The sequence below is a fragment of the Vipera ursinii genome (genome assembly GCF_947247035.1).
Source record: "Vipera ursinii genome assembly, chromosome: Z".
Taxonomy (NCBI): domain Eukaryota; kingdom Metazoa; phylum Chordata; class Lepidosauria; order Squamata; family Viperidae; genus Vipera; species Vipera ursinii.
In genome coordinates, this window is record NC_139517.1 from 93,121,511 (window position 1) to 93,138,513 (window position 17,003).

Sequence of the window (17,003 nt, forward strand, 5' to 3'; positions counted from 1 at the left end):
GCAGACTTATATGCATCTATCTCCCCCTAGTGAGTATCGTATTCCAATAATGTCTTTCTTTTAGACTTTATTTGCCTTAAAGCCACAGAAATATTATTAAAAAAAAACATTAAAAGCCAAAAGATCCAAATTATGGAACTGAAAAAACAGAAGAAATATTTCATGTCCTCTCTAATCTGTGCAGAGTATACTTCCGTATTTATGTGCACATTATAATGGAAATACAATAAAATACAACTTTAAAAGGATTATTGTATATTTTTTAGAGAATTATATACTCAATCTGTATAGAATTTTACTTTATTATATTTTTATAAAGAGGGATAATGTAGATTGGTGGGAGAGGTGTACAAAACTTAAATGTCCTCTTCTAGCCTGATTGAAGAGATCTTACTTTCTCGGCTTCTTTCTCTGCTTTTGATTGGTGGACGTTGCTCCCTGCGATGTCTCTCTAATTCCTGTTCTTGCCTCTGTTGTTCAAGTTTTTGTTCTTTTTCAAGAAGTTCCTGTTGATGCTTAATGGCTAAGAGTTCCTTTTGTAACTTGTAAAAAAGACAAAGTCATGAGAAAGTGCAATTTTTATGGTAGCATTGGTCATAATAAGGACTTCACAAATTGTGTGAATATAAAAAAGTAGCTCTTAGAATTCGCAAGCTAGAATAGCTGCAGCTACAATTCTGGAAGCTGATCCATACGTTAGGAGAAATCTGTGCTATAATATTTAAAATGTTAGAAAATACAATTCTATTCTATTCCATTTTGACATTGATTTGAAAATATTTCATCAAAAGATCACATGAAATAAGTGCAAGGTTTTTGAGCACACTATTCTAATTTCTGCTTTCTTTTTGCAATAAATGTATCTAATCTATTTCTATATGAAATGTATTTCTATGTGTTTGTATTTGGATTGAAAAACTGAATTACAAAGGTCATGAAATGAAAAAAACCAAATAGTTATCATGTTTTAATTAATTGGAAAGCGTGAACTTTACAAACATGAATGAAACTATTTATAATAAATTAAATAAATGTTCTGTTCCAGATAAAAATAAGTTATCAATAATTAAGTTTACTCGATCTGAACTAAAACAATATGGATTACTAATAGATGGCTGCAAAGAATTACTCTGTTCTTGAATTTGTTTGGTACCATCTAGTGGTCATCTAGAAATTATAATTTCCTAATGATAGCTAATTCGTTCCATTTATTTCAAGAAAAAATATGTGTAGATATTCTTGTTTATGCTCAATTGTTTAACAAATTTTAGAATGCTATTTTTATATAAAGGATATCAACTAAAAACAAATTCAGACAGTTGACAGCCAATTTTTTTTATTAAGGTACTTCCAGTTTCTGATTGAATCTCTTAAAAACTGAATCAGTCTTAAAAATATTTATTGTATACCTATGATAGTTTTTTCCTAGTGGGTTAGTTTTCAAACAACTGGACCTTTAACATTTGCTGTTTTTTTTCCTCATTTGTTAGATTTCCAATTGAATTTGTTCATTACATTCTAAGCAAAGATATTTTTCATATCTAAATTTAATCCTGATACGTTAATGAGAGGCAAATGTGTTCTCAAATTTGCTGACTTTACTTAGTCTTCCAATAGCCTGTTTCTCTGTAATTGCAAATAGCTACTCTTACATGTATATCTGCATCAAGTGAGAGTCAGATAGAAATGGCAAAGCGAGGGACTAATATAAACTTTCATCACATACTGTACCATGTTGATATACAAGAGTAATAACTCAGTCACTGCTATTCAATTTCTACAGTAACCAACCCTTCCCCCTCCAGATGCACTTTGAAGGGAAAAAAATCTGCTACCTTTATGTGTTCTTGAATCTGTGCTTGGTGCTGTCGTGTCAGGTTCTCATGCTGTTTCTGAAATTCTGCTATCAAAAGCTGTTTCTGAATCTGCTGCTGATGTTGAATCAGGATTAATTCCTGTTGTAATTGCTTTTCCTGCATCAAGGGATCCATCATGGGTGCCATCATCCTGATATCGGTTCGCAAATCTAATGGTCTGACTTGTTCTAATCCAAGTGGAATTTCTGATTTCACATCCACTAATACAAAAAAAAAGTTGGGAAGTAGGTTTAAATTTTATGCATATATGAAATGAAGATTTTGCTTCCTCTCTACTAAATAGTTGTTGTTTTCTCTGGCCTTTTGATAAGACTGTAAGACTGGAGATTACTATCAACAGAGCCTTTTAACTTTCCAAAGTAAATTTTGACACTGTATGATGAAAATTACAGGTCTCTCTCATCTTTTTAAGTGGGAGAACTTGCACAATTGGTGGCTGACTAAATACTTTTTTGTCCCACTGTACTATTATTATTCACCGCCCTGAGTCCTTCGGGAGAAGGGCGGTATACAAATAAAATTAACATTAATTAACATTATCACAGATTTTGGTAAAACCCCAAAGCTTTTCTGCTTTTGTTAAACTAGTTTAAAATTAATGTGCTATGGATAGAAAAAAAAACTGCTGCTGATTTTAAATGGTGCTTATAACTCATGTCATTTGATGCTTGCTATCATAAATTAAATATTTTTCATAATATCAGGCAATCCAGATTTTACTGTCAAATATATTAAAGGGGAGAGAATAGCTTATATATGAGCTACATTTTGTTCTAAAGTCTGAATCTTCTGATTGTTTTCCTTTTAAATTTAGGGTAGCTTGTTAAAGAAAATACAGTATTAAATATGAAAGCATCCACCTTCACTCCATGGAAGTTGTTTCATTTATTTTATATGATATTCTGCTTGTGCATTATATTTTTTTGTTTGCAATATCCTTTATGAAAGATTAAGTTAAATATTGATTGATAATTGATTAAATAGTAAATATAAGAAAAAAGAGTATTGGGCAATTTAGGAAGTAATTCTTATGTTTTTGTGTACTGTTTTGTGTACTAATTATTTAAATACTATGGGTAACTATGAAACTACAAGAGGCAAGCTATTTTATATATGGTAGAAAACATGCTTTATAAATATAGTACTGTGCTTGTAAGGTCTCTTAAGCTGTGAGAATTCACAAAGCACGCTCAACAAATCCCCAATGACATTCATAGGAAAGTAAGTGTTCTTCTTATTAGAGATGGCCATGATCTCTGGATATAGGTATTAGTAGTATCCTCTTGTAATTGTACACTTTTGGGATTACCAATTACTGCTTAGGATAGTGATATATTGGTTACTATGCTGCACTTTATAGCAAAATATAACAATAATGCCACATAAAATATGCAGCTATTGTTACATTGTAGCTTTAGTGACACCTCTAGCTTTTTTATGCTATTGGTTTGATATCTATGTACATATCTGTATATAATACTTTTATTTAAATATATGAATTAAAGTTCTATGTAAAGATTTTAATGGTGGATGGAGAGGAACAGCCTGATGAGTACCCATGGTGCAAAACAGTTTAGTTTACATTTTATCCAGAAGAGGGCACTATATACAAATATATCAATGAGGTTATCAAATAAAAATGTACTACAGATTTTCCGAACTTCCTGATATGTATATCAGAAAACATGTATTTGGACTAATATGCAGTTTGGATTTTTTAAGACAACATTCTTGTATCTGTTCACTTTTCAGCTCTTCCTTAGTTCAAAGAAATAAGAATGAATCACAAAATGGAATTGCATAGCTATATCTTCTGATTTTTAAAAAAACATATGTGCAGCAACAATGTGAGCTTATTATCTGTTCTTTAATGCATTATATATTAATGGATGATATATTTGCATTATAGATAGATATGAATCATGGAAGATGGTAAACATCTCACTACTTCCTAGCAATAGATATAAAATATGGTGGCTTGTATTACAATTAGTATTATTTCTTTTCTGAAAGTGCAAATGTAACCATATTTACTTCAATCATAATATATAATCTTTGGCTTTTGTTCTACAATTTATCACAGAATTGCAAATCCTTAAGTTACAAAAATTACCCTCAGTTATAAATAATTGTTCCAATTTAAAAAAAAAAGCAGGTAGCATAATTCCAGTTCTGCTATTCAATTTCTACTGCAGCAAGCTACATTTTATTTCTCCTGCCTAAATATAGCAGCATTTATACAAGAAATCAATAGTGCTTGGAGTGAAGAGAGCAAAAGACATGAATATTTCATCCAAGTCACACAGAAACAGCAATCAGCAAAATGACAGCTCAGTGAAAGAAGACTTTGCCAACTCTCTAGATAATTTTTTGGACAATAGTTTATTCCCTTTAAGTCACAGCCTTATCATAGACACTCTTCTATTTTTAGCATTAATTGCAATGTAGGTGACAGAGGCTTGTTATGTTTATAGTAGAGCAATGGACTTTCTAATGTCTTTCCTGCCACATAATACACCTCACCAGGAACAATAAGAGTTTATAGAACTGAGCAAAATTGTGATCCCTTGAGATTGTCTACAGTGGCAGAGTGCAAAATGTTCCTCATATAAAAAAGCAGAAAAATATATTCACATCCCTAGGAGAGTAAATACAATGTAAATATGTAAAAAGGAAAGTACATGCAACACAGAATATTACAAGGAAGACTCAGCTACAAAAATACTCCCCCCCCACACACACATATTCAGTGGCCACATGCTACATACTCCTAAGATAAAAAATGCTAAACTATCAAATATCTTGATTATTGTCTAATTATTTTGGTGATCATCCAGTGCAAGATATTGGATAGTACCACTTTTAATAGTAATAAGTAGTAATCTTTGCAGCAATATAAGCATATTCACATCAAAGCCTTTTTCTCCAGCTTAGTTTACAACCCTCTTGGGATGCAGTAATTTATTTTTCTCATACTAAGACCTATTTTATTTAAAACCATGGTTTAAAGAAGACACTTTAAGATATTCTAGATACTCATATGCTAAGCCAATCTCAAACAAACCAAATGTAACTAAATATGCTGCACAAAGCTATGCAAATGCTTCTAAATATATTTTTTGAAATGAATAAAAACATGTACATGTATTTTCTGAATTATTAATCTACCATTTTATTTTGAAGTCCCACATGAAATTAAAAATTAATTTAAAATCTCACATAGGTCTATAGGACAGAGAAGCATATATGCAAATATGCTCCATTTTTCACAGAAATACCGATAATATTTCTGGCATCAATGTATAATTAGGTAACAATTCATAAATTGACCATCAGCCAACTGAGTGATTTTTCAGGACAATGTTTTCCTATCCATTGGGACAGTGTCAAAGATTCTGATATACCCATGAAAAGTTGCATGGGTATGGGTTACCTGTCACTGAAGTTACAGCATCATGGTGTTGGGCGAGAGCATTTAGGATATTGCCTCAAAGCCCTGAGCCTGTATCCAAATCAAAACAACAAATACCTGCCCAGACTTTGCTGCAACTAGTAAGTAAAAGTAGCCCATCACATCTCTTGGTAACTGATTCCATTATCAAACAGTTCTGGAACTAACTGCCTTTCTCATTTCAGAGCTGAAGCAAAAAAAACACAGTTTCTAAATTGTTGGAGTTAATCATATGACTTTATTTTTGTGTTGCTCAGACCTCAATTCAGATATTATATCTGATTCTGTCAGGTTAAGAAGGTTTCAAACAACTTGGACTAAGTTCAGGACCATGAGGCTTATAAAAGTAGAAACTAAGTATTATGATCAGAAATTGAAACAACTGGAAATATTTAACTCCTGGGGAGGGATTAAGATAATTTTACAATAAAACTCTTCAAATGGGTTGCCATAGAAGAAGGGCACTCTGTGAGGGTTGGGTCCGATGCATGTCGGGCTGCTGCCTCGCTTTCTGTGCTATGCTGGTGCTGGGCTGGACTGGGCGCGGAGCCTCCGTGCTGCTTCTTCCCCTGCGTACATCGGGAGCGCCCACCCCTCATCCCAGGGCAGCTACCACTGTCCCACAGTCTCCAGCCTGTTGCCAGCCAGCAAGGCACGCCAAGCTCGGGCTGTGGGCAGATGGAAGCCAGAGGGGAGTGAGAGCCGTGGCTGCCCAGTTCCTCTGCCTGAGAATGCGTGCAGGGAGAGATGCCGCTCAGCTTGGTAAGCCACGGTCTGCCCACAGGAGGAGGAGGGCTGGCTGGGGACAGAAGCAGCTCTGCCCATGGGTGGAATCTGACCAGCCGGGAGGGGGGGAAAGGCCAAAGGAGCCCAAAGGGAGGCATCCCGGTGCACCCGGTTGGCCAGTAACAGGCTGGAGAACACCGAACAGCGGCAGCTGCCCCAGGACGAGGGATAGGCAGGGTGGGTGCTCCCGATGTCCATGGGGGAAGAAGCGGCAAGGAGGCTCTGTACCCAGCCCAATCCAGCCTAGACCCAGCATGGGAAGGCAGCAGCCCCACATGTGTCCCCTGCCAGGCAAGCAGAGCCACGGGATCTGTGGCAGAAAAGTGCAGAAGGCACGAGGAGCTCCAATCCCAGCACAGCTCCTTTCCCCTAGAAGAGCTGCAGGGCTCAGGAGCCTCCACCCATGTCCCCCCATCTCCCCCAGGGAAGAAAACCATCACAAGGCTCTCTTCTGTTTTAACTTTTTTTCCTTGTCATTTTTTGGAGTTTTCATCCTGCTTTCATGAGATGGTAGCGTTTGGGAGGGGTTGTAGCTGCCCTCTTCCCCCCAAGCCATCAGCTGAGCAAAATGCTTTCCTGCCTACTGCTCCACCTACCAGAGACCCCCTGGATCTCCCCCAACTCCATAGGCATCCCTCCCCAACATCGAGCTAGCCATGCCCACTCTGGCCATGCCCACCCACTCTGCCATGACCAGCATAGCCACTCCCACACAGTGGGGCCACGCCCACCCAGCAGGTCACGCTCACCCAGCACCCAACAATACATAAGTAGGTTTTGGGTTGCAGTTTGGGCACTCGGTCTCTAAAAGATTTGCCACCACTGGTTGGACTAGAAGACTTTCAAGGTCCCTTCCAAATCTTTTATTCTGTTATTCACACAATGTAATTTGAAGGGTGCCAGCTGAGAGAAGCAGCTTTAAAGAAAATAGAATAATTGATACGTGGTTTTGAATCATATTGAAATATCAAATATAGTCCCAAAGGGTTTGCTTTTAATAAGGTTATAACTTTATCATGTTATGTTATAATCTTTAATAATAACCCTATAACATTTAATAATAAATTTATGTTATAAAGTATTATAACATTATAACATTCATATTACTTTTCACTATTTTTAACCCTGAAGAAAGTGATATTTTAAAATCATCTGTTTTATAGTTTTATCTATTTTATGTGCTATTCAAGGTGGCTTACAGCAATAGTCTTTATTTTGTGATAAATCTATATATTTAAATGCACAATAATAATATAGCCAAACTTTGCACCTCAAATTGTATAATCAGAACCTGCTTTGAAAAGTGCCACTGGAAATCATGCAAGACTTTCATACAAGTTCCTGGGTGGTTTTGTTACTCAAAAATATTGAATAAAGGCAAAAGAAAAGTTATGGTGATGATTATAGTATATGCAAAAGTTCATTTTGAACCTTAAATCAGTGATCCATAAATTAAAGATTTTGAGGCAATCTTACTTAAGTCTATACTGGGAACCAACGGCTATTAGCCTTGATAGCAGTGGGAGTGTTTTTGTAGGGCAACATGAGAACTACTGGAATAGAGGGGCTAAGGGTTCATCCGGGCACTTCTTATATTTTTATGCATAAGTGAAGAAGTTATACATTACTCATCAAATTTTTGCCAAACAAATTCAACATTCTTATTATTTATTATGAAATATATATTGATATATATGAGAAAGTACTTCTTTGTGATATATATTCATCCAATTTTTAAATAGTTGTAAAGGCAAAGGTAAAGGTTCCCCCGCACATGCGTGCTAGTCGTTTCCGACTCTAGGTGCTCATCTTTGTTTCATAGCCGAAGAGCCAGCGCTTGTCCGAGGACGTCTCCGTGGTCATGTGGCCGGCATGACTAGATGCCAAAGGCGCACGGAACACTGTTACCTTCCCACCGTAGTGGTCCCTATTTTTCTACTTGCATTTTTACGTGCTTTCGAACTGCTAGGTGGGCAGAAGCTGGGACGAGTAACAGGCGCTCACTCTGCTACGCGGCACTCGGGATTCGACCCGCCAAACTGACGACCTTCCGATCGACAAGTTCAGCATCCTAACCCACTGAGCCACCGCGTCCCTTCAAATAGTTGTACTAGCATATAAATACATAAGATGAAATGGAAAGACCAGTGAGAAGTCATAGAATGTCTAGAAATGCTGATGTTACTAATTAATGGGGTAAAGTAAAATTTGTAGATGGTCAAGCACTGATAGCTTGTACAGCAACAACATCTTCTGTCCATGAACTAATAATACAAGATAAATAATATGAGTATCAACAAAGAGAAAACAGAAATAATGGCAATCATTAGAAAAAAGCACATCCTAAACATAATAATAAAGGGGACAAGCATAAAACAAGTATCAGAGCTCAAATATCTAGGAAAGACACTCACTGAAGATGGAAAAATGGACTAGGAGATTATCATACAATATAGTAAGGCTAATCAAGTATTAGGACAGCTAGTCCCACTCCTAGAACACAGCAGTACCAATCAGCACAAAAAATATCTCATACAAAGCATATTCATCCCCACATTATATTGCCAATGTCAAACATGGACTTGCAATAAAGCATAAGTGAAAGTTAGTTACCACAGAAATGAGATATTTAAGGAAAGTTGCTGGATGGACCAGAAGTGATAAAATAAAAAATGGATCATAAGAGAAAGAAATGGAATAGAACCAATCTTAAAAAGACACTAAGTTAAATGGTTTTCTCATCTGGAGAGGATGTCTTGGGATTCCATACCATGTAAGGCATATACAAAAAGAGGAAAAGGTCAACGAACAAAGGCAGACTCAGAAGAAGATAGAGAAACAACATCAAAAATACATACACTACAAAAGCATCAAATAACAATGCTTGAGGCAACAAGAAGTGCAAGAACCAGAACTTTGTATGTCTTTCAAAACCTAGAGTGATAAAAGAGGGAGGAGGAGAAGTAAAATAATGGAATATAAATATAGTACTAATAAAAATAACCCTTCCTGGATATCTTTAATTAAGTAAAAAGCTTTATATAAGGTTTTATATTAATTAATATACCTGTACTGTATATTTTTCCTAAATATATTAAATATTTCTTTTGCATTATTCATTCAAACAATTCGTATAGTAAAGGCATTTACTGATTTTAGTGTTACTTTTAGTTGCAATGTACATGATACGATACCAATGTATCATACCAATGATACGATACCAATGTATATTTAACTTTCCTAAAAAGACAGAGCCATAGGTTTTTCAATTTCAAGCTAAAATGCTGCAAGAGCTCTGAAAATAGCCTATAGTCTTAGAATATTAATATATTATTCCATAAGGTCTAAAACAAAAACACATTAGGATTCTGGGTACATCTCAAGAGAAAGGTATAAGTCGACTTCAGCATAGGACCAGAACTGAGATCAGAACATCCATCACTAAGCAAGGCAGGCAGTCATCAAGCGAGTTACGTATGATTTTACAATGTTTTTGCTGTGATTGTTTAGGGAATCACCAGGGTAATTAAGGAAACCAGTTTCCCCCATTGATCTTGCATGTCGGAGTTCATCTGAGAAGGTCACAAATGATAATCAGGTGACTGCTGGGATGCAGAGTTGTAAGTGTGAGGATTGGTGCTAAGTCACTTTTTCAGCATTGTCATTTTCGAATATTTGTTAAATGAATAGTCATAAGTCAAGGACTACCTTGACCCGCCAAACTGCCGACCTTCCGATCGACAAGCTCAGTGTCCTAACCCACTGAGCCACCGCGTCCCTTTATTAAAATAATTAGCTCTGAATAAATATTATATGATTTCATTGTACTTTAGATTTCATCTAAAATATATTTTGGGACTTCAGTTTGTTACTGTAGCATCTAACCAAGGCTTAGTACATACAATTGGTATATAGGTAGTCCTCATTTAGCGACTGTTCTCAGTTATGACTGTAATGTATTGGCCATAATTGTTTTAAATCACTTGCTTAATGTCTGATCACTTGCTTAATGTCTGACCTAGATTTCTCTGTTATGTAACGGTTGCTGTTACTGAAGCCAGACTTGCTGTCTTCGGTCTGATAATTAGATTTGGGGTGGGAAACTGTTACTTTAAACCTATTGGTCGCCACCTAGAGGCTAACTATATAAATAGCTGCGCAGCAGCCATTAGGGCTGCTTCTCTTCTGAGTTAATAAACTTGTTTGCTGTTTCAACACTTGGAGAACCGAAAATATAACAATGACAATGATGAAAAGATCACTTTGCAACCAATCCTCATGTTTAAATCTTTATAGATCTATAAAGCACAGAAAAGCTGAAGATTACAAGCATGGTAATGACTACTTTGCTTAATGACCAATTTGCCAGTCTCAATTGTGGTCAAAAACAAGACTACCTGTAACCTATGTAAATCTGAGGAAAGAAAAAACTGGTTGCTAAAAAAAGTCTTAAGCCATTCAAATATAAAAAAATATAAATACCTTATTTGAGCCACATTTATATATGACTGAACTTGTGGAACTTTCCAAAATACATTCTAAATCAGATGCCTCCATATCGTAGGCAAATATGATCTGCCAAATCAATTACTTTTTTCCTTCCTAAAAATTAATAGGAAATTCATTCTCTGTTAACTTTTTGAATGTATTCAGTATGGTGCAGTAATTCTTACAATTACTAATTTCCTATACAGTATATGTCTGCAAAAGAAATAATGAATTCCATTATGGTAGAATCACATTTCTTTTTGAGTAAAGCAGGCTTAAGACTCCATCATTAATGTATAATACCTACTATTTTGGAATATAAAGAACAAATTTAGTGAAGGCAGCCATCTATCATAAAATTATATTTGTTTGTGTGTATGTGAATGTGTGTGAGTGTGTGTGTACGTGTGTGTACACAGGCATACTGTTTAGACAAACCCTGTGATTTACTTGGCAAGGTTTTCACAAGTAATTTGCCATTGCCTGTGTCTTGGGGGTAAGAGAATGTGACAGGCCCAAGCTATCAGCAAGCTAGCTTTGTGTCTCAGGCATAATTAGAACTCAGTCTCTTCGTTTGTAGCCTGCTGCCTTAATTACTACACCAAATTGGCTCTCATTTTATTTTATTATTTGATCACATAGCCAAGCATAAAATGAAAACTACAAAAATTCACATTTAAAAAAAACTAAAAAATGTTGAACAGTTTAGAGTTGTAATTATAATTAGAATATAGATTTAAATAACAAAAGCAAATGTCTTGCATTTGTGTTATTTGCTCTAGATTTAACTGAAATTGAGTATAAAAGTTAAGGCTCTCCTTCAGGCAGGGTCTTCACATAATGTTACTGCCCTGGAATTTCTGCCCTGAAATGCCGGTTACAAAAATATTGTAAACAGCTAAGCGTTGTATATTTTTGTACTTTTATTAGGAAAGTGCTCTAAAATATTTACTTTCTATGTAATCAGAGCTATAATTTGTTCAGATTATTTTAGGACCTGGCTATAGCTATAACAGTTTATTCCGAGCTACAGATATGTCCATTCAGTATTGATTCAGTTTTATAAGTTATCTTTTTACATAAAATATAACATTGCCAGTTATTTTTCTGCAATATGCATAGATACTCCACTATATATTCCTGGAGTATACTATAATAATGCAATATACTAAAAAAAATTAGTTGCTTATATAGTCATAACACCACTAGACCCAGAATAGATGTAGCTATCCAGAAGTTATCAAATCTTACCATATTCATGCCAAAATTCTTGGTGTGTTACAAAAGGATGAGTTCATAACCTCAGAGCAAAGCAACTTTAATGGGTTCATGAGTCAAACTCTTAGCACTAGAGAAAAGATTGTATGGTACAAAAAACAGTGTGAGAAAGACCACTTGGATGTTGTACCTGCCATCTGCTATTTGCTAGGTGTCTTGTTTAATGTTTCTTAAACATGGATAGGGCTCGCAACTTGGGAGTCCTCCTAGATTCACGGCTTACTCTGGAAGATCATATAGTGGCCGTGACTAGGGGGGCTTTCTCCCAGGTTTGCCTGGTGCACCAGTTGCGGCCCTATCTGGATCGGGATGCTCTGTGTACGGTCACTCATGCGCTCGTGACCTCTCGCCTTGACTACTGTAATGCTCTCTACATGGGGCTTCCCTTGAAGACCACTCGGAGGCTCCAACTGGTACAGAATGCGGCCGCGAGAGTTGTCCTGGGAGTTTCCCGGTACTCCCATGTTACACCTTTGCTCCGCGAGCTGCATTGGCTATCAGTTGTCTTCCGGGTGAGGTTCAAGGTCCTGGTTATGATCTTTAAGTCCTTACATGGCATGGGTCCGGGTTACCTCGGGGACCACCTGCTGCAGGCGTCAACTTCCCTCCGCCCAGTACGTGCCCACAGAGAGGGCCTCCTCAGAGTGCCTCCGGTCAGGGAATGTCAACTGGTGGCCCCCAGGGGGAGGGCCTTCTCTGTGGGCGCTCCGGCATTATGGAACCAACTGCCGGTTGAGCTCCGGATGGCATCTGACCTCCGATCCTTCCGTCGCGGGTTGAAGACCCACTTATTTGAATTAGCTGGTCTGGCCTGATGGGGGAATATGGGTTTTTAAATTGATTTTTAGTATTTATTATTGTTGTTTTAACTGGGCACTGGTTTAATTTCCTTTTAACTTTTGTATTGTTATTTATATATGCCCTGTGAACCGCCCTGAGTCCCTAGGGAGAAGGGCGGTATAGAAATCAAATAAAACTAAACTAAACTAAACTAATCTCAAAATTACAGAATACCAAAGAATTCTTTTAAGGAACATGTACCATCGTTCATTTTTTAAGGGGTGGGAAATAGCAATAACTTTGAAATAAAGCATGTTTTAACATCCTTTACAAATCTTTATGAAATGTACTTGCCTATGATAGATTTCATTAATGTTTGGAAAAAAATAGTTCAAAAATTCTTACAATGAACTACAAAGTAATCTTTTCAAAATGCCTTGCAAGAGTACCTTATCCTTATCTTTGGACCAAAGATACCTTTTAGCATTTAGTTATCACTCCTGTAGAAATTCTATCTATACAGTAGATAAGAGTTGACACCAACTTGCTGGCACATAATCAATCAATCGCTGATCTACTTACACTGCATGTGAATTATGGATACAAAACGAAAAGAAAACATTGTGCACAAATGATTAGCTGCAAGCCTTGAGCGCATGCATGGATCCTGCTCCTCTGCTGGATGGATATGCATCTCACTGGTACAGTAGAAGCTACTCATATAGTCATTTATGATAGTATTTCTGACATCAAGTTTCATGGAATATAAATTTTCATGGAATATCAGATTTACAGATTTAGAGTACTGTAGTAAGAATTGTGGAAGCTATGTCAACAAATAGTGCTGATTAAAGAAAATAAGTAAAAATAAAATTTCATTATAAAATCACATACATATATTATATAACATTATGATATCCATCAACTTTGTTTTACCCACAGGTAGTAATGTTTCATATTATTTATTAGTATATAAAGTATTATACTATAATTCATATACAGATACAGTACACTGGACTGGTGGACATGGTAAAATAATAATTTCAGTGACCCCCCAAGTCTAAGGAAGAGTTAAAATCAGAGGTTCATGTCTGCCATTGGTTTACATACTTACATTGAAGAAAGATTCAAACTAGATAAAAAGAGTTATGGGTTAAAAATGAATTGGAAACTTTACTATGTGGTAGTGATGAACAGATTATTGCTAAGGTTTACAAAATGTTATTGAAATTGAATTTGGAAAGTGAACATGTAAAACATTGTATGATTCAGTGGGCAAAGAACTTTGGGTATAAGGTGATGCTTGAACAATGGGAGAATATGTAGACAAGAGGCTTAAAATTCACACTAAATTATAATTTAAAAGAAAATGTTTATAATATGATGTATCATTGTATTTAACACCAGATAAGTTACCTAGAATGTATAAAGGTATCTCAAATGAAAGTTGGAAATGTAAATGTAAAGAAGGGACTTTTTATCACTTATGGTGGACATGTGATAAAGCATAGACATATTGGAGTAGTATTCATATTCTAATAGAGAAAATTATTAAAATGAATATAAAGATAAAACGGTTCTATGCTAATGCCATATTTTACTGCAATAGAGGAGTTGGAAGTCAACGCCTTTTTTCTCTTTTTCCCTCCTCTTCCATGCTTCTCTTTTTCCCTTCCCCTTACCTTGGTTCCCTACTACTTGCTTTTATATTTTACACTATAAGCTAATAAAAATAAATATGTTGTGCAAAGATACAGTACACCTTCTTTGCACATCATAGTATTTACTATTTTATAATATTAATTAAACAAAGTAAAATATTTTAGGTAACAATTTTTTCTCATGGGATGACCATATCTAAAAGAAAAATGGAAATGTCTATAAATGCTTCAGAAAAATATCAAAATAAAAATAATGAAAGGAAAAGGTGACCCAAATACTGAAGTCAATTTGGTTTCTGTATATTAGGTATGTAGACGTTCCAATACCACATTGCTAAATTATGTGATAAAAAATTCTGACGCAAGAATATTGCCAGAATTAGGATTTCTGGGCTTATAGTTACTTTTATATCAGTACAAGCTTCTGCTAAATTGTTTACTCAGTCCAAAAAGGTATAATGGAAATTATTATATATTTATGAAACTTTTCTCCTCATGCATCATCACAACAATACAATCAAATCCTTCAACTCTTTTTCAACTTTTGAAAATGTTTAAGCTGCAATCTTTAATATCTTTTCTACAGTATTTAATTAGAGGATCCTTCACAATTTACAATGCTTTATCCTTTCTTACCACCCCAAAACTGGTCATTGGAAACCCTCTTTCCAAAGAGTCTGATAAAAGAAATCTCTAAACTTCTAACATCATGCAGTGTCTTTTAGGCACTATATCTACTCATTTGTACTTTTCCTTGCACATTCCAAACCCAAACCTTTTCTCCATATGAAGTTATTAATTCATTTATGTGCAATACTGCTTCTTTCCCAAACACCACAAAAGAAAGAGACTGAAGCCAGTCTTGGAAAATGAGACTTGCAGGACCTCTCACTATATAATTTATACCTATCTTAATTGACATATTAGTGGTTAAATGATTCAGGTAAAATAAATATCATTTCATCTTGTTATGACTATTGTATGGACTTGTAGTGTTGGGGCAATCCCTTTGCTTCAATTCTAACCCCCTCACTAAAAAAATGGATCCAACTCATATAATCCTGTATTCAGTTTTCACATGTTCATATTCAAATATTTACATTAAATAGATAAAATACTTGATATGTAAAAACAATATTCTCTAAATGAATAAGAATACCTGAACCTGGGCAGTAAAAATCCATTATAATGTATGTTTTTACTATTATATAGAAAAATGTCAAAGAAAACAAAAAAAATGTCAGAGAAAAGAAGAGTAGGAAAATCTAGGCTAATGTCAATCATAATGCTAAAGTAAGTAAGTAAACTGACTGCAGAAAAAGAAAATTATAACTTGGTGGCAAAATCTGGATGGCTCATTCAAAATGTAATAAACATTAAATATTGATATGTGTCATAGAGAGGGAAAGAGAGATAGTTTTCATGCCTAAGCTCCCTTAAGTCCTGGGAAATTTGCCAAAAGAAGAAAGTCCTTGCCAGTCATTCTTTAAACAAAAGAGACACTTCTAAGAAAAGAAACCTTAAGATATTAGATAAAACAACTATGGCATAAATAGAATTACTTGGCTAGTTTGTGAAATAAAGAAATTGAATATATTACTGATATTTCATTGTATCACAGCCTCTAACATAATTTTGATTATTCTATAATATTTGACAGCAGTGTTATTATTATGTTGTGGGCTCTGATGAGCAGGAACGAGAACACGCAGAGGAGTACAGACAAACACATACTTTATTTAAGCAGATACTGGAGATTGAAGTCACCCTGCCTCAATATATAGCCAGGCCCTATGGTATTAACCAATCAGATTGAAGCTATACTTGCCATCCAAAGTTGACCAATAGCAGGACTGGAGACGTCCTATCTGAGTTGCTGGAGAACCGTTAGTTGTCCAGCAAAGCACATGGTGATATTCCAAAAGACCAGTACATAACACCTCTCCCTCCTAACATCAGACTATAATAGCCTTGACAATTGTCAAGGGCCAAACTAAAATAATATTAAACAATAATAAATGTGATGTTTTGTAAAGCTAAGGTACTTAGAAATCCTTACGCGACCTTCTCAGACATGCCTTGTAGAGTGGACTACAAAGAAATTAAAGAATGATATGTCTATGCAATATACTACAAGAGATAAAACAACGTCTCAATGAGCATGTCTTAAAGCACCCCCAATTTCTGTAGATAGTGGCAAATTGTCATACAATTACACATCACTTTATTTTACAACATAGTCTTTAAGATAGGCTGGGGTTTTATGTCGTCTGGATGAACGCCTAGGGGTTCCAGTCACCTTGTGGTCTACCAACTTACCCATTGGGCCGGGTAGACCATTGTCCCCATGAGCTCCTGTGTCCATGGGAGTTGAGTTACTCTGGCTGGCCTCTTCCTGTGGGCCCACCCCAGAGTCTGTCTGTTTTGCAGAGTAGGCACAACGGTCGCTGACATTCGGCTGGTTTGCCTGGTCAGGGGTTCCATGTTGCACTTCTGAGCTGCCATGTTCCTCTTCTGGATCAAGTTCCACTGAGGAAGGAAAACCCTGGTGGTACTGGTGTAAGCTGGCCTGGATGCCAGCTTGAGGACCTTGGAAGGGACTTGTGCAATAGTCCTCACTTAGTGACTGCTCTGGGACTCTTTCTGAGTTAGTCAATATGTCTTCTGACCAGTCGCCCTCCC

The 17,003-nt window shown here is 35.9% G+C and overlaps 1 protein-coding gene across 1 annotated transcript in view; it reads right to left on the bottom strand.

Annotated features, from left to right (window-relative positions):
* The window catches only part of LOC310650412 (histone deacetylase 9-like), a gene marked incomplete at both ends in the record, with an annotated part of 104,019 nt that overhangs the window by 41,726 nt on the left and 45,290 nt on the right, over positions 1–17,003 (bottom strand). The window contains 2 exon segments of the mRNA XM_083379396.1: positions 395–542; positions 1,836–2,077. Of these exon segments, the coding sequence (XP_083235522.1) occupies positions 395–542; positions 1,836–2,077 (390 nt within the window).